At 34.3% G+C, this 22740-nt stretch overlaps 1 protein-coding gene across 6 annotated transcripts in view; it reads right to left on the reverse strand.

Moving 5' to 3' along the window:
- The window catches only part of Qki (QKI, KH domain containing RNA binding), a 136829-nt gene that overhangs the window by 36728 nt on the left and 77361 nt on the right, over nt 1–22740 (reverse strand). For all 6 annotated transcript variants that reach the window (XR_013344201.1, XR_003301179.2, XR_013344200.1 and 3 more), the window contains exon 4: nt 6266–6409. Coding sequence is in view for 3 of the 6 variants with exons in the window: in XM_026393159.2 (XP_026248944.1) it covers nt 6266–6409 (144 nt within the window). In the remaining 3 variants the exon portion in view is untranslated. The remainder of the gene's footprint in view (nt 1–6265; nt 6410–22740) is intronic.

The following is a 22740-nucleotide window of genomic DNA, read 5'->3' on the forward strand; positions in this document are numbered from 1 at the left end:
CTCTCCCAAACCTGCTCCTGGAACAGCATAAATAAAAAGATATCTTCAACTACTTCAAGTCATCACATATAGTATCACAAACAATCCATCAAAATTCTAGTCAGTTCTTCCTCTAAAGTAAATCCAAAATCCAAACACTACTCCATCTCTAGTCCAAAGTCACTTTAATCCCCAACTTAAACTGCAAACATTCCTTGTTGGCATCTACACTTTCACTACTACTCTCAAAGCCTACTCTCATGCCAGATGCCTAATTTGAAATATAAATTAGACCATGTCATTCCTCTCCTTAAATTCCTCCCAATTACTTCTCATCTCAGAAAAACTAGCAATCTGCAAGTTCATCCTCCCCCTTTTCTGGCCTTGACCTCCCACCTCTCTCCAGCCTGCTGACTGTCTACAAACAAGCCTCGGGATCACTGCACTTTCAGTTCTCTTTGCTTAGAAAATTCCTTGGCTATAGAAATGATTGCACCATGTTTCAGTTCCATTTTTTTTTCCCCTTCAAATGTTACCTTAGAGGCATTTTCTAATCATCATCTAATAAAGTATTGTTTCCTGAATCAGTATCTCTCTAACCGCCTTTTCCTGCTTTCATTGCAGCACTTGATTAACGCTTCAATACAGTTAGTCTTTATTCTATTTATGGTCAGTACTCAAACTCCAAAGGTAAGCTTCATGATGGCAGGTACTTTTTGTCAATTTTACTTACACTTTCTGTATTCTCAAAAACAGTTATCTAGCCTAAGCAAGCATGCAATGAAATCTGATGGATGAATTTAACCAAAGGCCAGAGATGAGAAAAAGAGTGAAGTTCAAGGAATTCAAATAAATACAACAATTCAGCCTGTGGGTGCAGTGTGGATGTATGCACTTTAAGGACAGTGCAGAATGAAGCCTAAAAAGTTATGCCAAATCATGAAAGAGCCTCCAGGACCAGGGTGGGGTGGGGTGGGATGGGGTAGGGGTATGTTGGACACTGTGCTCTCAGAGTAGCAGAGAACCAAAAGGTTTTTAAAGCATGTATTTGTCATAGTGATAGAAAGCTGAGTGACCCAGGCCATCACTATTACTAGATACCCGAACATGTGGATTATAGGATTAGCCTGGAAAAGTTTTGAAGTAGTAAACTAGAAAAAGCCTAGAATGCTATTAAGTAGAGCCTAACATGTCACTCTGGTGAGGGCCGAAACGACCAAAATGCTAATTAAAAGGCATACAGCAAAGGCAATCCTGACGTTTTCAGATGGAAATGAGGATTCTACAAATCTGGCTGCTTTTTATCCATGTCCTGAAATTTTGTGGGAGGCTGAACTTGAAGGTGACAGACTACTTTATTTGGCAAAGAAAATTTTAAGGTAGAAGAACAACTAGCAGCAGATCCTGGTGTTGTCTGTGATGCTGGTTTTGCAATCATGCAGAATCCAAGAGTTGTAGAGTTATGAGGTTTCGGAAAGCCTGCAAGGTCAAGCAATGCGTCGCAGGGTTGAAGTTCCTGCAAGCAGACCCTGATGAGGATGCAAGGAACTGTGGCGGTGAAGCTAAAGTTGCAGTGTAGATCCCAGGAAGACATAGGTGTTGGCAACACAGGACATGTGCCAGGGGAAGCTACATGCAACAAGAAGAGGCAGCCCTAGGAAATGGTCATGTGGGCTGTATCTGCAAAGTTACAATGCTATTTTAAGTCCTTGGGAACACATCCCACCAATGTGTCTCAGATGTTGTACAAAGAACATTAGGATTTAATGTTTGCCCTGCTGTCAGTCTTACTTTAGTGTGATCCTTCCTTTCTAGTCCTCTCTTACTCTCTTTTGTAATGAGAATGTATACATTGTGCCTGTCCCAACATCGTACATTAAAAGTGTATAATTTGTTTTTTATTTCTATAGGAACTCACAACTGAGTTTGCCTTAAGACTTGGGTGAGATTTTAGCCTAGAACTTTTGAAAAATGCTGAAAGTTAAGACTCCAAACCTTTGGGAGATAGGGAGAATGCTTCAGTTTGAATCTTAAAAGTCTTCGAAAGTACCATGTGACAAAGGTTTGGTCCCTAGAGTGGAGCTACTGGGATTTCTTTGTATCACTGATGGCATGTTCTCCAAGGGAACAGCAGTACCTCACCCTTTCCTCTTCCTGTCTTGATTCCTGGACATAGTCTGAGTAGGTTTTCTTGGCCATGGGTTCTATGCCATTGCCATCTGATACTCCAGAGGCCTTAAAAGCAATGGGTTCACCTGATCATGTACTGAAACCTTTAAAATCACGAGACAAAATTAACCTTTTCTCTCTATAAGTTATTCATCTCAGCTATTTGTTATATTAACAGAAATCTAACATAGTAACCTTATTACAAAATTCAACTATTCATTCATTTTTCAGATATTTACTATGTTACTACTATATGCTGGGCATTGTGCTAAGTACTAGAAATAAAAATAATTTGCCAGACAAAGAGATTATAGCTTTCTGGTTAAACAGGGAAAGAAGATACTATAATGTTTATGATGTCTGTTATGATCAGGGGAACAAGTATACTGTGGAAGAACACATGATGTGGGTTGAAAAAGTAGGTCTACAAAAGTCAACAATGATGCCATGGTATTCTCATTACAAATCCTTATATCAAAGCAAGATAATTATATCAGACTACCAAATGTGTAATATCAGACTATGAAAATTGGTTCTACAACTATTTCCAGCAAAAAGCCCATCAACTTCAGTGTATAATAGAATACAATCAGAGGGGAATTTAAAACAAAGAACTCATAAACTAGACACTGTGATTCCACTCTCCACCAAAAACAAAACAAAACAACAACAACAAAAAAAAGAATAGGAAAGAGAGAAAAATTAACATTATGACTTTGTAGCTTAGTGCCATAGGGAAAAAAAAAACTGCTTAAAGAAAATTAAATCAGGTGCCTTAAATTGTTTTAGATGATAGAGGCTAGATTACTTCAATGATCATTGGCGTCCCCATGTTAACAGATCCCAAAACCCTACAACTAGAACTGACCATTTTTTAAGTTTCAGAAGTTGATATGACCAGACAACATTTGGTATGACATACAAAATGTCCACAGCATAGCACTCAAATGTTATACCAGGATGAATTTTGTTTAACACTAGAAGGATTTACTCACATGTTAATATAAATGACATTTAATGCCATTTAAATCAAACATCATTTTCTTTCTGGCTAAGCTTGATGATATTAGTCAATTATGCAAAAGCCAAAGATAGTAAAGCTTTTCTTTGGTTTAAATTTCTATTTTTCTTGGTATCATCATCACAAATGTACAACAGCATTCAGCTTAAATTAAATAAATTCTATAATAGAGCATCCAGGTTATAATATACATAATCAATAAAGTGAATAGTAATAAAAATTATTGCAAGTCTAAGTCACTGTATAAAAATCATACCTTAGAATATGTTATTTTTATTCTATTATCTGAAACTCTAAGAATATTTCATTACAAAAAGAAAATAATTTTAAATTATGCTCCTTGAAATTATTACTGTTCAATAACAGTAATCCTAAAAATACTTCCACAGGATATAAATTTATCATCATTTCCTCTAAGATATATATAAATTTTCTTAAAAACTCTGTCATTTAAAAAATCGATTTCCATGTTTACATATTCCGAGGCTTTTTTTTTTTTGTTTGATGATAGTGGTAGGGATCAAACCCAAGGCCTCAGACATGCTAAGTGAAGGCTCAACCAGAAAGACAATTTTTGAAATAACAGGGTTTTTCAAGATCTTTGCTCCAACTGTATGTAAGTAAATACAGAGAAATTAGTAACAACTTTCTCAAGGAAACACAGCTTTTAATTCAACACTCTTTCCCAGGTTATTACCTTTTAGAACTAAAGAAACCTATTGAAAGATCATTAAAATAATCTAATTGATTGATAATACTGTTATTATACACTGATTTATTGGCTTTATTAGATAAACTTATTTGTTTGTTTAGTATAATACATGAACTGTGTAGTTTTGGATATACTTATCAATAAAGTTTAAGGCTAAAAGCAGCTTCTGATCATAAAACTAATAACTTATTAAATTCTTAAAAATCTCCTTTTCTATGCAGCTTTTCATATTAAGGAAAAGGAGGAAGATTTTACATGGTTTAATGGTGTGTAAATATAAATTTTAGTTTCCATTTAACCTGTCTGCATATATTCCTTCCATAACTATCAATAAAATTTTTACATGAAACTCAAGTTTTTAATTTTGTCAAATTAATATAAAATGTTAATGATTTGTGAATTAATTTCCAGATTATCAGGGGAAAAAAAACCCAGCAGATGTCATACTCACTTATGTAAATGCCAACAGATTTTTTTTAACAGACTTTTTTTGACACAATACAAGCAATAGTTCTAGTTTCTTTTTTTTTTAAATGAAAAAACATTTTGATAATGACACAGAAAACTAATAATAATTTATTTTTCATTTCCCACTGAAAGCTAATACTCGGGTAATCAATAGTTCCATTATCATTTCTAATGTTACTAAACAGATGTGCAACAATGAGAAACAGCTGAGGGAAGAACTGGCAGAAAATGGAAGGGTTTAGGGATAATTTGGAGAACACAAAGGTGTCTGGATAATTTCTTATGTCACTATCCAAAATTACTTTCAATGTCTTATCTCGGACTCTTAAATATAACTTTAATAGTTTTTCAATATTTTAGAAATAGCAGTGCAGCATGAAAAGTGCTCAAAATGTTGCCTGGTACATCAGTAAAATCTAGCTTTTATTTTTATTAAAAAAAAAACATTTTATTATAGAAAAATCTTACTACTGAACACTAACCTTTCTGTGGGAAACAATGATATGGTACAAATATTGTGCTAACTCAGCTCATCCAGCATGAATTGCATAAACTTTACACACTCATTACTTGCTCCTCCCCCCAAATGCTTGCCATCACCTTATGGATGTTCTGCTTACATTTTTCCCTATAATAAAAAGATTCAGCTAGCTATGGTGTTGCAAGCCTGTAATGCCAGTGGCTTAGAAGGATGGCAGGTTTAAAGCCAGCCTCAGCAACTTAGTGAAGCAGTAAGAAATCTAGTGAGACCCTATCTCCAAAAAAAAAAAAAAAAAAGGGAATGGATTTTTTAAAAAGTGGCATTTATACACAATGGAGTATTACTCTGCACTTAAAAAATGACAAAATCATGGAATTTGCCGGGAAATGGATGGCATTTGAGCAGATTATGCTAAGTGAAGCTAGCTAATCCCTAAAAAACAAATGCCAAATATGTCTTCTTTGATATAAGGAGAACTAAGAACAGAGCAGGGAGGAAGAGCATGAGAAGAAGATTAACATTAAACAGGGATGAGAGGTGGGAGGGAAAGGGAGAGAGAAGGGAAATTGCATGGAAATGGAAGGAGACCCTCACTGTTATACAAAATTACATATAAGAGGAAGTGAGGGAAAGGGGAAAAAAAACAAGGGGGAGAAATGAATTACAGTAGATGGGGTACAGAGAGAAGATGGGAGGGGGGAGGGGGGATAGTAGGGGATAGGAAAGGCAACAGAATACAACACACTAGTATGGCAATATGTAAAACAGTGGATGTGTAACCAATGTGATTCTGCAATCTGTATACGGGGTAAAAATGGGAGTTCATAACCCACTTGAATCAAAGTATGAAATATATCAAGAACTATGTAATGTTTTGAACAAACAACAATAAAAATTTAAAAAAATGGTTCCTGGGAGTATAAAACTTAAAAAAAAAAAAAAAGGGGGGGAATGGGATATGGCTCAGTGGTAAAATACCCTTGGGTTTAATCCATATCAATTCCTTTCCAAAAATAAAGACTTTCCCATTTAAGGATTTGAGCAATATCCATGTTTGCTTGTTACATTTAATGAGTTAATATATTTTTTTGTGGTTAAATAAAAATCTCTACCAAATAATAACCCACTATCTTTCTACTAAGATAAACATTTCAAAACCATGGATGGTGGCGCATTCCTGTAATCCCAGAGACTCAGGAGGCTGAGGCAGGAGGATTGCCAAATGCAAGGTCAGCCTGGCAACTTACTGATATTCTGTCTTAAAATAAAAAGAGCTGGGATGTAGCTCAGTGGTAGCATTCCCATCAGTTCAATTCCCAGTATCAAAACAATAACAACAACAATAATAAAAAACAGATAAATATTATGATAATCTAAAATTAAACTGAAGATAGGAAATAAGGCCCAAATCTAAGATTTGGAAATTATTACTTACTGCAGGTACCAGTAGTTTCTTCACTTCTTCAACTGCTCTCTTCAGTTTTATTTCTGCTCTGTTCTGAGCATCTTCCACAGTGATTAGTACATGTAAATCTTCATTTAGATGCTCCCAGTTGGGTTTGCCTCTATTTTGCTCCTCCTAAAAAATTTACAAAGTACACTCTTACAATTTTTTTTCTTTAAAGAGAGTGTATCCTTCATATTGTGAATCTGTTGCCAACAATTTAAGCCATGTTTGCATTATTTTGCTAAAATAACATTAGAAATCTTCTGAATTATTTTCCTGGCCAAAACGAAGAAACTTACATAAGGCATTATCCATAGATTACCATGAAGAACACTCTGAGAAGCATGTTATTTCTATAAATTACTTATGAGTAAACAGAAAGTCATCAAGATTAAGCACGTCACTTACAAAGAACACACGGGAAATAGTCAGTATAAAAACGAATCAAAGAATTCTCAAACTCAGTAAAATTTCCACTTCATTACAACATTAGTTGTACTCAACAGCAGAAAAAAATATTTTGCAAACAAGACATTATAGTGTAAAAGAAGTACTACACCTAAGTATTTGAAGTAATAATTATGGAAACATTTTATTATAATCCACAAGAAATAATACTAGTTATAACTATATTTCCATTAGACTTTTTAAAAATCAACTATAAGGCCTCTCTTTATCATTATATCAAGTAATGAATACAGTTTTTCAAACACTATGTGTGCCCAATTTCCTTAATGACGTCTAGTCTCCTAGTGAGGAGGACCCTCACACTGATACCTTGACACCACAGGGAGAACTAGGAAGAGCACACTACAAAAACCTATTATCTAAATTGGGTCATTTCAGAATTGCAGAGCTAATTCTTGCTTTAAGTTTTAGAGATAATGCAAATACGATTTATAAATTTTTAAAAAACAAAGAATATAAATTTATAAATAGGTAACATACAAATGTTATACAGAAATGGATGTGGCTCAAACCAAAGTATCACAAACAAACAATAAATATTACCTTTGTTGTTATTAGATCTTTATCTTGAATCTACTCATTTATTTATTTTACTAAATGTGAGACTCCAATCCAAGAAAGTAAAACTGGTATAATGAAACAACTTTTGTACAACTCACATGAATGAGCTTACCCAATGAGGACAGAAATGTCTGAACAGTTAAGTATGTATTTCTACTTTATTTTCAGCTAATATCTTCAGTGGGAAAATGCATCTACATGTTATAAGAGATAAGAACATTCATGTTTCCCCAAGTATGGGAGGCAGAAGAGTGGGCTCGCAAGATCCAGGATACGTGAAATTTCAGGGAACTGGAGCTATAATCACATCTATTAACACTTATGCACTACTAGCTCAAAGTATGTCTGTTTCAACATTAGATCACACCCCATTCCATTTGGTAATGATACACATGCACAAAGCTAGGTCTATTCGTTGCTATTACAAAAAGCAAGTCTGAAAAACTCAAGAGAATAAGAAGGTGGTTGTGTCCAATCTGACTCTGAGGTTTAGAACTTGAATGATGCTATTAATAAATAATGTGGTTATTTAAAAATAAATAATGTGGTCATTTAGAAAATCATTTTTTTCCCTTCAATTTAAGATGTTCTAAAGCCAGGCACAGTGGCACATGCCTATAATTCAAGCTATTCAGGAGGCTGAGATAGGACAATTACAAATTCAAGGCCAATCAGAACAACTTAGCAAGACCCCGTCTTGAAATTATATATATATATTTTTTTTTAAACAAAGTTTGGGGATGTAACTCAGTGGTACAGTACTTGCCAAGCACACACGAAGCTCTGAGTTCAATTCTTAGTACTGGAAAAAAAAAGTTTTGATACAGATATTATAGTTCTATTTATTATTTACTTAGAAAGTAAATAATAGAACTATAAAAGATTCATTTTCCCCTAGGGAGCACTATGAAAAAACTAAATGAGAAACCAGTTCAATCAAGAACTGGGAACTATGGGGTCATCTGCATGATAAAGAATATAAAATGTGCATAAATATTTTCACTGTTGCTCAATTTTTAAACACAAATGTTAATTTTAATGTTGAAGATTGCTAATAATATTTTCCCACCAAAATTTGTGTTTTTACATGGACTACTTACTGGCATTATTTGGTATAAACTGAAAGTGTGCCTTTTTGTCTAAATCCATCATCATAAGGGATTTTTGCTTCCAGCCAAGGAAAAATAAGAACCAAATGTATAGTCCCACTAGAAGCAAGTAAAACAAATGAACAACAGTTTTAAGCCAATAGACATCAGACAGCTAAGATCAGTGACAATGAAAAGACCTGGGGCGGGGACACAAGTGAGCCCTCCCTGACTGACTTCTCCCTGAGTGGAAAAGACTAGCACAGCTGGGGTCACACAACCAAGTCCTGTACAACCACACTGGGGAATAGCCAAAGGCCCAGAGCACTCCACCCAAAAACACCAGTGCAGCCTGGCAGGAAACTCCAGAGGCTTATAAAACAAATTGCTTCCAGGACTCAAGGTAACAAAGGGCCTAGTTTTCATAGAGTCAGACTGAAAAGACTTCCTGGGATTCAGAAACTGTACACTAAAGGCAACAATTAAATCTAGTCTGCCCACTGTTCCAGTGCTGCCCAAATAAATTTTAAAGCCAAAACCTAAAGGGACCAAACTTTCCAAATAACTTAACTGTGTCCCAGAACAAAGCTGAAGGGTATTTATAGAAATATAAAAATATCCAACCAAGAAGGTAAAATTCACACATACTATCTGATAACTAATCAGAAATTAACAGGCATGCAAAGACACAGGCAAATGCCAGAGATTAAAAAAAAAAAATCAAATCAAACCACAACTGATATTTTATATAAATGTCATAATATGTATTAATTAGTATTTAAAGACATTAAAGGCTATTCTGTGTTAGGTGAGATTAAGTATGCGTTTAAGAGTAGCGCACATAAATACTACACAAGGATAACTAAAGAACATTAATAATTTAGAGTAAGTCAGAAAAGCTTTAGCATAAAAGCTGAAATTGTGACTTGCCATGAAACATTTATACAATGGTGAAGAAAAAAACCAAAGAACTTAAAAAGGAGATATTACCTGCATTATAGAAACACAGAACAAAGCTGCATTATAATTTGCCATTGCACTTTACAGAAGGAATAAATTTGAGTTGCTAAGTACCTTGGCAAAAGTGTGCACTCTTAATTCAAGAATTTAAAAGCCAACTTAAGAAAATCAGAATTTAAAATGTACAAACCCATCAAGAAAGAAGAAAATGGGAATGAAAACAATTTTTTTACGAAATCTTTTCAAAACGACAAGAGTTATTGCTCAATATAACAATGTGACAGCAAAGACAAATTAGATAACATTACTATATGTGTATGTATAGTTGAGGTTTGATAGTTGAGGTCAGAATAAATAATGAGAAGACTCAAGGAAATGGAAAACAGCTTTATATAGTAAATTAAAGTCTAGTATCATATTAAACAATTTTATAATACCATTCACACCCAATAAAAGAACAAAGACATAATTACTAATGGTAATTTATTGTGTACATTCTTTATTTTTATTTTTTTAAAAGAGAGAGAGAGAGAGAGAGAGAGAGAGAATTTTTTAATATTTATTTTTTAGTTCTCAGCAGACACAACATCTTTGTTTGTATGTGGTGCTGAGGATCGAACCCAGGCCGCACGCATGCCAGGCAACCGAGATACCGCTTGAGCCACATCCCTAGGCCTATTGTGTACATTCTTAATGAACAAAGCATAAATGAATTTCAAGTAACTCTTAGCCTCTCAGGTAATTATAAATTTAATAAGAACAATGATGGTGATCATGATAACGGCAACTAAGCTTTTATTGAACACTTACTACTTATCAAGTACAATGCTAGCAATAAAATATGCCATGTCATTATATCCTCCTAACTAAACTATATGACTGTGGGACTAACATTGTTATTGTTAGACAGATGTGGCTTGCCCAAGCTACACCAAAGTGCTTCTCCACCCAGATCACACAACAGAGCCTGCCATCTTGGCCACTAACTCCTAGCATACATCACCACCTACATCAGCTTCCTAGTTAAGTAAACTGCCCCAAGATAAGCAAAATAAATTAGTGAAAGACTAGAAACAAAGTTCTTGAATCTTTAGAATTCTTTTTTCAGCAGGGGTGTGTGTGTGTGGGGGGGGGGGGTGGAGCATCTTACTCTGTTGTCCAGGCTTATCTGAAGCCATCCACCCAACCTTAGCCTCCCCCTCCCTGCCGCCCCCCTCCCACAAGAGCATGCCACCATGTCCAGTTTAGATTTTTTTTAAACCTTATTAACATTTTTGTGTGCAATTCTAAGCATGTCTTACCCTCACAGAATTTTTGATTCAGTAGGGACTTTGCAGACAAAGAAATACATAAAAGAGATTTTTTTTCCCCCCATATTGGTCCTATCTCCTAATTCCAAGCCACTCCTTTCCCCATAAATAAATTCTTGAGTAAGTCATGAAGAATATCAAGAACTGGGAGAAATGTACTTGGTAAAACATCTCTTGCACCTACAAAATTTTGTTTTTCCTGAATGAGAGATCTATCTAATTTGAATGACAGAAATATTAAAAAATGATAAATCTGTAGCCATTTAATTTAAACACATAGAATCCCCCCAATCTTTAAATAGGAAAGGTTATTAAAACTAAAATGTGGCCTTAAACACAATGCATATTTTAAACATTATTACTAAAACATTAATATTGCCCATAAGTAAATAATATAATTTCTTTTTAATAAAATAAAATCCACTTCATTTTAAAGCTGTTGTACACAGTGACACATAAAAATAAAAAGCAATAAATTCTTATCATTTGAGAAACTACTGTTTGTGATTGTTTTTTGATAAAAAAGAAATCTGATGAGTCACTGCCTGATGAAGTTTAAAATTATTCTCTAATTACAGTATCTGTTTGAACAACAAAGTAATTCTATAACATGAAGCATCAGAGCACACTGATTGTCCTAACCCCTGCTGACACACTTTTAATTATACATTTGTAGGCAGGCAAATAAGCAAAAGACTTCTCCCCTACTGTGCTCTTAATGTGCAAGTTCATATGCCAAAATCTCTTGGAAAGGAATTCAAAAGTGTCACATATTGAAGCATACCAAGGTTCCAACAACATTTTTATTATGAATACATGCACTGTAGCCAAGTATTAAAATTTGGACATATAATCATCTTCAACTATATCTTAATGTTTTTTTGAGAAACTCGGCATAAAGTAGATTTTATATAGTCTAATTCTTTCCTTATTCCAGTCATAAATATTGACCTCAAAAATCTTTTATTAATTTAAGAGCCATAACAAATTTTCAAAACAAATTATTTTCTAGTAATATATTGATTTTATTTTTAGTTTACTGAAATCATCATCTAAGAAATTCTTTAAAGGCAGCAGGCATTTGACAAATGCTCATTAAGTTAAGGATAAGGAAAACAATTTGCCAATTCAAAGATCTTTTATTACTATTCGATGCCAAATATTTTCCAAGTTGAAAACAGAACCAGTCCCAATGCCTTTCCATTACAAGAACACTGAACTCCTGCAGACACAATAATGGAGACATCAGGTGTGCCCTCCCCATTTTCGGGTCTCAATTCCACTAATTTAATTCTAATTACTATATGGTCATACTACACTTAACGTATCTCCCCAGTGCTTGCCAAATAATACTGGTCTGTCCAAATGAAAACTAAACTGAGGGAGACTGTCTAGACCTGAGGAACTTAAAAGTGTGTGCGTGCAAACAACTGTGAACAAGATAATTTGGGAAGCTGAATATGACCAATGATACATGAAGACTGAAATAAAAAAATATGAATGAAATTTCCCATAAGAAGACAGAAGTGATCAAGTGCTTTTAAATTTCATCTCAACAAAGTTAAAGACCAACAGCTGCCTAATGTTCATCTAAAAAGTAAGGCTGGAAATAGACTAGGAGGAAACTCAGTTGAGTTTCTGCAGCTAAGGATCACCCATATATATAAGTTGGTTACTGCCTCTGAAAGCACAAAATGCTTCCTCGAAGACACATCCCACTAATTTACATGTGAAATTTTTGTATACTGGATGGTTGGTTTTATTCTCTCCACCATCTAGCAAATATAAAAAGATTGTTAAAGAAATGAAAAAATGATACAATGCTTCAAAATATTAACTGTAATAATTATTTGTTGATAGTGCCCTGATAAAAAGTAAAAGATTAATCTATCCTACCTCTGCCCATTTTCCATCCCAAATCTTATTAAATTCCCAATTTCAAAAATCATCTTTTAAAGAAATTTATCACCAGGTCACTCCAGACAGGATGTTCTCTCTATTCTCCTCTTGTTCTATTTCTTTTGATAAAATCAATTCAATGTGTATTATTGTAAAAAAAGCTCCAAGCACCATAGAATCAGAATCATCTTCACATTCTTTCCACTGTCTTTACTAAGTGCCCTGTTTTCAGTACTTACCACAGCAGAAAAAGAGACTGAGAAACAAAGTCAGAGCTATTAACATTATTAACAGAAACACATAAAGAGCTTCATACTCAACATTTTACAAAGCCCTTTTAACAGTCTTAAAGATGGGTATTAATGGAATCACCTATATTTATTTCAATGGGAGATAAACTGATGGACTGATTCACTTGACCTTACTTTAAGCTGATGAGCTTCTGCCTTTGAAGAACCTACAATAATTCATGGAAGACAAGAAAAGTCACATATAATTTTTTAAAAACTAATCAAGATTATAATTATTTAGCTGAAAACAATAATCAGAACCAAGATGGTATTTGAAAAAAATCTTAATCTCAAGTAAAGGTCATTCACAGGTTCATGTAATAATGGTTTTAAGGTGAAAGCAAAAGTGTGACCACACATGGTTCACTGTACATAAAGTTACATTTTTCTGGGATAATTCTATTTGGACAGTAAATTCCACAGAAATTCAATGGGAATGCTTTAGAATATTATTTTTTACAGATAAAATTTTGAGTAATGGTCTGATAATCTTAGTAATTTATGATAATATGCACACTTACACACATACTACCTGTTAAATCCTGGGCAAAATATTTGCACATTTTTGTGCCTTGGCTTCTCATCTATAAAACAGAAATAGATGCAGCACATATATCACACAACTATGAGGAGCTCTAGCTGTGTAAATCTGGACAGCACACAGAGGAACATCCAGCTTTGCATAATTATGTTAACCATGATGGACTATGGCTGGGATAGAATGCAATCTAAAATCACAGACAGATGATTTAGGAGATGACATACCAAGAATATGGAGCAGGGGTAACTAACAACAAATGGACAAGAACATAAACCAAAATTCAGAAAAACAAAATTGAAAATATACTTTAGGAATTAAAATTAAAAAGTACTAGGTCAACTTGTTTTATTAACTTACTCAATAAAATATATTAAAATATTACATAAAAAACATAGTTACTTTTTACATGTAACTTTTAGAAAGAAAAAAGCTTAAAAAAAGATATAGCTTTATTTAATCTTTAACAAACTATGACCATGATTATTTCATAGGCTCTGTACAAAATGGACTGAAAGACTAGGGAAAGGAATTAAAAAACAAAAAAACTGAAAAATGAATTCAAATACCACCTCTTCCAAAACATTTTCCCAAGTTACTACATTCTATCTGAATTTATCCTCCCTGTGCCTTACTTTGCTTCCACAGAACTTTACTACTCTATATAGGAAGCCTCTAGAAAGCAAAGATGTTTCATTTCCACTTTTTACATTAACCTAAAGTACTTAGAAATGCCTAAAATACCTTAGAGTTTGGTATATAATCAGTAGCTTTATATTTCTCGTCTACCCACACAGATCTGAACCTACACTTCTCTTATTTCATTTCTGTTCATTTCTATTGAGTATTAATTTCTGTACTTGTTTCATATGTATATACACAACAGCTGCATATTCTATAAATAAGTGGCCTACACAAATGAATTACTAGTTTCATAACATTCATGCTGCATAATAAATGCAATACAAATTCAATTTTAAAGCATTACTAAATCCATAGGGTTTTAACATTATGTATTCTTTACTCAACGTTAAATTATTGTATCTTATATATTAGAAATATATAAAATATCAGTAAAATATTTTGCATATTTAAAGCAATTAAAAAACATTTGGGGGCTGGGGTTGTAGCTCAGTGGTAGAGCACTCTTGCCTAGCACACATGAGGCTCTGGGTTCAATCGGTATCACATAAAGAAAAATAAAATAAAGGTACAATTTGGTATTAAACTGCTACATTTAAACTCCATAATTATTCTAGCTCCATAATTACTAAGCTTCTAAGTCATATGGTATTTTCTTGTACATTCTACATGTGTACTTCTCTATGTGGGTTAGGGGAAAATAATTAAATACCTGAAAAATTCAATTAAAGATCTATAAGAATATAGAGAGCAGGCAATACAAAAATCCGAATATTTTCCATCTTCTGTTAAGTAAAAATAAAAAAAATATGCAAAATAGAGATCAGAGTCCACTGAGCTACAACCACATACAAACTAAGAGTTACCTTGAAAGATCCACTGATAGTCTGTTTTACATTCTCAAACCTAAGACTGTAGCCTAATGCTATTAGAATTTCCAAAATGTAAATGAGCAATAATGCTCATTATATTACAAAAGTTGCTTCCTTGTTGAGGACTGTAGGATAGAGGATAGAGCAACTTTATCATTTGTTGCCATTGCTTTGTAATGTCTTATTCAACCTAATGCCACTATGGGTATGTACAGTACTCGTATTGCCCCAATATCAATTCATAGCTGCCTTCATGCCATCTTGAATCCATCAGTGTTAAACAATATCAAAGTCACATTATGACTGAATATTTAGGAATGCATCTCTACATGTATAAAGAGTGCTATCTTGTCATAACAGTACTTTAAGATCTTTCCATAGTGCCAACATTTACCAAGTATTCATATTTTCTCACTGATAGAGTACTAAGTTTGCTTCAAACCCTAAATCAGCATCTGCTCATTGTAGAATAAAGAGTAAATAAAAAGAACTGGTTAAGGTGGAAGGAAACACAAAAGAAAGTGACTCCCCATACCAAGAAGTGTTACATACATAGTGATGACAAGAACACAGACTCAAATGCTAACCTAATTTCTATACCTTTATAAACCTGAGCATCTCATTCATTTATTTACTTAATACTAACTGAATTCCTCTACACAGAAGGTACCTTGCTAGTGAACAAGATTTTACAGGTAAGTGTGCAGCCACACAAGGCCTCTCTTAAGTGTTTCAGACTAGCAAAGGAGACAGTGAAATAATTTTCTTGAAATCTTATTTTGTCATTTGTAAAAGTCACAGGATTGCAAGGATTAAATAAAGAAAAGATGCTGAAGGCAGGGCCAAGCTGTTATTGTGGAACTCCTTTTCCTCCTTATGCTATCTATGCCCTTCCTATGTCTTAAGTCAGTGTTCCAGGTAGTAGGAATTTCCCTTCTTTTACTTACAACTTTATCCTGTCATTATATTAACATAACTATAGAATCAGAAACGTTCCGATTCTTCAATTAGGAGCTGCAAAATCAAAGTCACAGTGAAAACTTAAAAAATAATCAATTATTTCTCTGGATTAAAAGATACAGATGATGCAAGCATAGTGGCACACACCTGGGGTCCCATCTACTGAGGAGGCGGAGACAGGAAGAACCTTTGAGCCAGGAGTTCAAGGCCAGTCTGAGAAACACTGCCAGAGTCACAAAAGAAGAGTAAAAGTGGAAAAGAGATATTCATGCAAATTACCTGGGATGTCACAGTTCTATTTCTGGTGGTGGTTTTTGATCTTTGAAAGTTTTAGATCAAGATCAGGATACTAAAGTTAGGAATTCAGCCTAGTACTTCTTATTTTGTATACTGAGATGTGTGTTTAGTGAAATGAAAACAATGTGAAAGGGGATAGAAAATACTATGCCAGTGGTATTTCAATGAATGATTTAGTCATGTCAATGAACACTAACTTTGGACCTCATTCAGCTCTCGATTTTATCAAGAGCAAAACCTTCAATACATCCTAACCCTGAACAGAAAAATCCAATGGCTACTTCTGTCATTATGACACTCTAAAAATAAATGACAATAATAAATTGGCAAAAGCTATTTACATTTTTTGTGGTGTGTGTGTGTGTGTGTGTGTGTGTGTGTGTGAGAGAGAGAGAGAGAGAGAGAGAGAGAGAGAGAGAGAGAGATAGATAGATATGTGGTGGTGGGAATTGAACCCAGGGCCTAATGCCCTCTAGGAAAGCATTTTATCAAGTGAGCACATTCCCAGCCTGATTACATTTTGGGAGAGGAGAAAATGGCAAATTTGTTATGGGCCTTCCTAGGCTCATTTAGAAGGTATTCTTGCCAAAATACAGAATTAATATTTGTTATTAAAGAAATTATAAATTAAACTGACATGATTTGCTTTGAAAAACAGAATTCTGCTCTAATTATTACATGCTGAAAGAATAGTTAATCTAAGCCATTATACAATAACTAGAACTCACAACTCCAAAATCTACAGCTCATAAATCGCAATTTATCTACATGTACAAAATTTAATTTCAATGTTAAAAGCTAAACTACTTCAATGTTTATTGCTTGCTCATTAAAGAAAAATAATATCCTTTAATATCAATAACCAAAATTAAGTTTTCTTCACAACAGGGTTTATTTTACTCTTATTCTGTGTAAAAAGGTCACATCAATGTATTTTTATCAGGATAAGTGCATAATTTAAAACATTCCAGTTTCAATTTTGAACATTCCAGTTTCAAATCTAAGTATATACTGAATCAAGTGTTGTTTGAGCAAATTTATTCATTTTTTAATTATAATGGACAATGTTGTTCTAACAACTCAGTGGGCATCAAATGTTATGTTACTCTTATTAAACACACATGTGCATCCCCTTGATTGTTAGTAAGGTATTACTTACTGTATGTCACCTACCTAATATTTTTAGAGGCAGCCTTCGACATGCTCACTGTTCAGTAGGGTTTCTGTTCTGTTACCTGCCTGTTTGCTCATTTTTATATTGAATTTGTGGTCTTTAGAAACATTTTATATTTTTTGTTTTGTTTGTTTATTCATTCATTCCTTTAATGTGGTGCTGAGGATCAAACCCAGAGCCTCACGCATTCGAGGCAAGTGCTTAACCACTAAGCTACAACCCCAGGCCCTAGAAATAATTTTTAGTGAATTATTTGTATATTCTGAATAAATATACTTTGTCCTGTATCATTAAGTGCTTACTTACATCAATACAATAGGTCTTCTAATAGACTGAAGTTCTGCCTCTTCACTCTCAGGTGCTTATTCCATCAGGAATATTTTGTATAAGTGAACCCAACCACCTTAATATCACATTTTGAATTTCATATGCCTCCCTATTCTCTCTGGCATTCCTTTCCATCTACCCCTTCTTCTGTATCTGTATTCTTTTTCATTTGGTTCCTGTTTCCATTTACTTATTGTATGTCACCTACCTAATAGTTTTAGAAGCAGCAATAGGACACAGCTGGCCCTGCCTAGCTACTGTTGCAGTGATCCCAAGCAACCCTGTATGTTCTGAATGTGTGGGAGTGCATGGCTTATGTATCTCCTCAATTTAAGTCAGAAGCAACTGAACAGGTCAAGGAGACCAGAGTGGGGAGATGTCCACTGCTTCCTAATAAGGTGCTGGGACCCTATTTCCAGGTTCCTTATCTGAAAAAACTACATCCATTGGATGAAAAGTGTCATCTTGTTTTGCAATGTCTTGTGTAACCCAGGGCTTAGAGAATCAGTGCAAACAAAATGCTCACATTCTGTTCCTGCTTTTGCTGTGATAAAGTTTGGCTTCTGATCCAGAAGGCTCCGGTCTTCTGCCAGCACCAAGAAGCTGTGGCAGCAAGCTAAACTGTTAATTTAGGAGGAAGATAAAAATCTCAGCTCCCTCACAGTTCTTCACAACAATGTACATAAAACCTGCAACAGCTTGAGACAAGCTCTAGAAGAATAATGAATGGATCACTCTTTCTAAATCATATCAGGATCATATCAATGGTCCTTGATAGTACAGAATGCTATGTGACATGAAAACCAAGATGGAGGGAAAAACTGATAATTAAAAAAAAAAAAACTTTCTTTAATCATCAATATGCTATCCAATATATTTTTCTGTTTACCAACAATTTCAGTCTTTGTTTTACTTCTTTTCCTTCTTGATCTACTTTGTTCTTTTACATTTTTAAATGAAATCGTGCCTCTCTTTTTTAACTCTCATTTTTTAATTTCCAGCTGATATCCCCCTCAACTCCAGTGTAATTTAAAAAACCACTTACTAATTTTAGAGTTCTGAAATTTGCTGAAGCTTTCTTATGGAGAAGCACACATTCCACATACACTTTTTTAAGAATGCAAAATTATGTAATTGTTGAGTTCAATGTTTTTGTTTTAAATTAGGTCAAGTCTGGCTAGTTGTACTGTTCAGATCATCTATTTTCTTAGAGTCCCATGCCTTCTTGCCCTATCAATTAATTATGAGTTGTGCTAAAAGCACAACTGTGGATCTGTGGGTTTCCTACCAAAAGGTTCTGGTAATTTCCATTTTACAAGCCATGTTCTTTGGTATATACAGATTTAGGATTATAATCTGCTTTTGTTGGGCTGAACATGAATTTTCACACACCTTACAATTTTCTATACAAGCAGTCAGGATACCTGGAAGCATCTGCACTTCTTCCTTTCAGTTCTGTATGCCCTTTTCTTTTCCTTGTCATATTGCACTTGCCAGGACCTTTTGCACAAACTATAAAGGAAAGGCTGAAATCAAACATCCTGGTTTGTTTGTGAGCTTAGGAGGAAGGCACTTTGTGTTACTGTTGAGCACAACATTACCATATTATTTCACAGATGAACTTTATCAAACTGAGGAAGTTTCCTTTAAATCTATCATGAATATGCACTGCGTTTGGCAAATACATTTTTATATACCTACTGATATAATTAACAGCTTTCTGCTTTTTTTTGAAACGATCAATGACACTAACTCATATATACATATATAAAATATATAATAACTTGTCTTGTATTTTCACATATACCCCACTTGGTAATGTTCCTGGTGAACATTATCATGCACATTTAAAAAGAAACGTGAATTCTGCAACTGTAAGGTGTAGTGTCTTATGAACACCAGTGAGTTCAAGGTGGTACTAGACATGGAATCCAGGACTCTGCACGTGCAAGCCAAACCCAGTCCCTTAAGTTCAGATTTTCTAAGTCATTATTTGTTGTTCTACTAACCACTGAAAGAAAATCTTTTTTTTTAATATTTATTTTTTAGTTTTTTTTTTTTTTTTTAGGCGGACATAACATCTTTTGTTTGTATGTGGTGCTGAGGATCGAACCCGGGCCGCACGCTTGCCAGGCAAGCGTGCTACCGCTTGCGCCACATCCCCAGCCCCAGAAAATCTTATTTTAACTGTGAAATTGTCTGTTTCTGTCTGTTTTAATTATTGCTTCATATATTAAGTCCCCTGGTATTAGGTAAATATACATTTGTGATTGTTATATCCTCCTAATGAACTGACATACCACTATAAAATATCCCCTTTATCTCATATTAATATACTAAGTCCAGACTTCTGCTTACTGTCTTGTAACAATATCTCTTTCAATCTACTTATTTTCAACCAACCTACATCTTTCTAATTTATCCTGCCAATCTCTGCCTTTTTAATTGAAATATTTCTTCCACTATTATTTATCACAACTTTTGATATGGTTGGGTTTGCAGCTATCAATTTTACTACTGGCTTTCTATTTCAACCTATAGGGTTTTGTTGCTGAACTTCCTTTCCAGACTTTACCAAACATATTTTCTCTAAATATATTTTACAAAACATGTTAATTTTATGTTATTGTGTATTTTTATCTATACTTCTGTTATGGTTTAAATAAGAGGTGTCCTCCCAAAGCTCATGTGTGAGGTAAGAGAGCTTAGAGGTGAAATGATTGGGTTATGACAGCCTTAACGTCATTGGTGCATTAATCCACTTGAATGGGTTAGCTAAGAGGTAGCTACAGGTAGGCAGGGGTGCAGATACAGGAGACAGGTCACTGGAGGTGTGCTCTTGGGGTTTGATTCTTGTCTATAGTAAATGGAATGCTCCCTCTGCTTCCTGTCTCTCATGTCGTGAGCTGCCATCCTCTTCCACTCCATTCCACCATGATGTTTGGCCTCACCTGGGGCACAGAGAAATGAAGCTGCCCATGTATGGACTGAGACCTCTGAAACCATGAGCCCCAAATTAACTTTTCCTCCTCTACAGTGTTCTGACTAAAACATCTTCTTTGCATTATTTTTTCAGTGGTTGCTCTGGGCGTTACAATATAAATTTGTAACATCAAGTTCTACTTAGAGTAAGTACTTTACCATATCACGTAAGTGCAGAAACCGTGTAACCATGAAGGGCCTATATTTACACACACATTAGTTAAAAAAAATCCACAGGATAATGTCATTTTATTAAGCAGTCATATATAAATAAGGAGTATATGAAGAAGAAAAATATTTTTTCTGTTTACCCAAGTATTTCTAAGTAACCAACTTTCCATTTACTTTCATTTCTCTTTAGCTTGTAAAATGCCCTTTCGTGTTTTCTGATGCTATCTGCTGGCAATCAGTTTTCTTTTCTTATATTCAATTTCAAAATGGCTTTATTTCACCTTCATTTTAAAGATTTTTTTTTTTACTTGTTATAGAATTTGGAACTGACAACTATTTTAATTAGAGCATCAAAATTATACACAGTAATTGGGTACATTTAGACACAATCATGCATGCAAGAAACATGAGTTCCATCCCCCCCTCTTTTCCTCCATAAACTCCCCCTGTATTTTCTCTTCTCTACTCTGTTAAAACTTCCTTTCTTCTCTATATATAAAACTGAAACTCTCTTTGGTTCCTTTATCGATAACATTATTTTGTTTAAATTTATTCCATTTATCTTCTACTTTCCCTTCCTTCATCACTTTCATTCTCCTACTTCTACTCCACTGATCTTCCCTGTATCTTTTATGATATTCAATCCCCTCTCCTCTGCCTCTGTCCTGTTATTTTGCTTACATTTAATTTTTAAAACACACTTTACTCTGGCCTCTCTACTTTCTGATAAAAAGTCATAAATTAATCGTTTCATTGTCTCTTGCGGTTCTAAATTGGTCCTGGAATCTTTAGTGCTCAACAGTTTTATTGTGATATGTCTCGATGTGTGTGGCATTGATGTATGAATCAATTTTTTTGTTCATTCTGCTTGCTACTTGTTGGGTATCTTGAATCTGTACATTTATGTCTTTCACCATAAGTGTGAAATTCTCAGCCATTATTTCTTCTTTACTTTTTCTTATTCTCTTCTTTCTTGGACTCCAAATACATTAGACCATTTGACATGCTTCCCATTTTAAAAACACTTGTCCCCCCTCTGTTCTCTACAATGGGAAATTTTTATTGCCCTATCTTCAAATATCCATACTCTGTCCTAAGCAGTAAATTTTTTCTTTTTTTTTTTTTTGTATTTTTTTTTTGTTTTAAAATTTCCATCTGGTTGTTTTTAACATCTATTTCTTTGCTAGGATTAAATATTTCTTCATATTTTGTCCTACATTATGAGAATTGTTAAAACAGTTGATTTTATAAAAATGTCTTGGGCTGGGGATATAGCTCAGTTGGTAGAGTACTTTCCTCACATGCACAAGGCCCTGGGTTTGATCCTCAGCAACCACCACCACCACCACCACCACCACCACCACCACACACACACACACACACACACACAAAAAAAAGTCTCTTAGTTCCAAAAAGTAGAGATAACTGTTATTTTTCTTTTGAGAAGTGATTCATTTTCAGGGTTTAATTCTGAACTGTGTACTAATTCCAGATTCTGTTATTCTTCATTTAAAGATTTTGTATTGTTTGCTTTGCTTGTTTTGTTTCCAGCAAACGTAACTGTTTGAGAAATGCAAACTCTCGTTTCTTCGGTGCCAGCACTATCTGGTCTCTATGTCACATTTTTAGTTGAAATGCTTTATATCCATTCTAGACATGTGTAATCAGTTAGGATTTGGGAATTCCCTTTCCTTTTGCTTTCTTTTCCCCTTTCTGCAAAACACAGGAGAGGTCTGCCCAGTTGGAATCAGTGTCACTTACTGTGCTACATGTCACAAACCAGATAAACAAGCATTTGCTATACTGACCCTGTCCTTTATCTCAACCTGGATTCTGCTTGGTTTCTCTCCAGTTCCTCCCTGCAGAACCCACTGTCAGAAATTTACTCATTTGGTACAGAAAGCAGAAGCTCTCAAGTTCTTAT

Source organism: Urocitellus parryii, chromosome 8, assembly GCF_045843805.1.
Source record: "Urocitellus parryii isolate mUroPar1 chromosome 8, mUroPar1.hap1, whole genome shotgun sequence".
In the NCBI taxonomy this organism is placed as follows: Eukaryota; Metazoa; Chordata; class Mammalia; order Rodentia; family Sciuridae; genus Urocitellus; species Urocitellus parryii.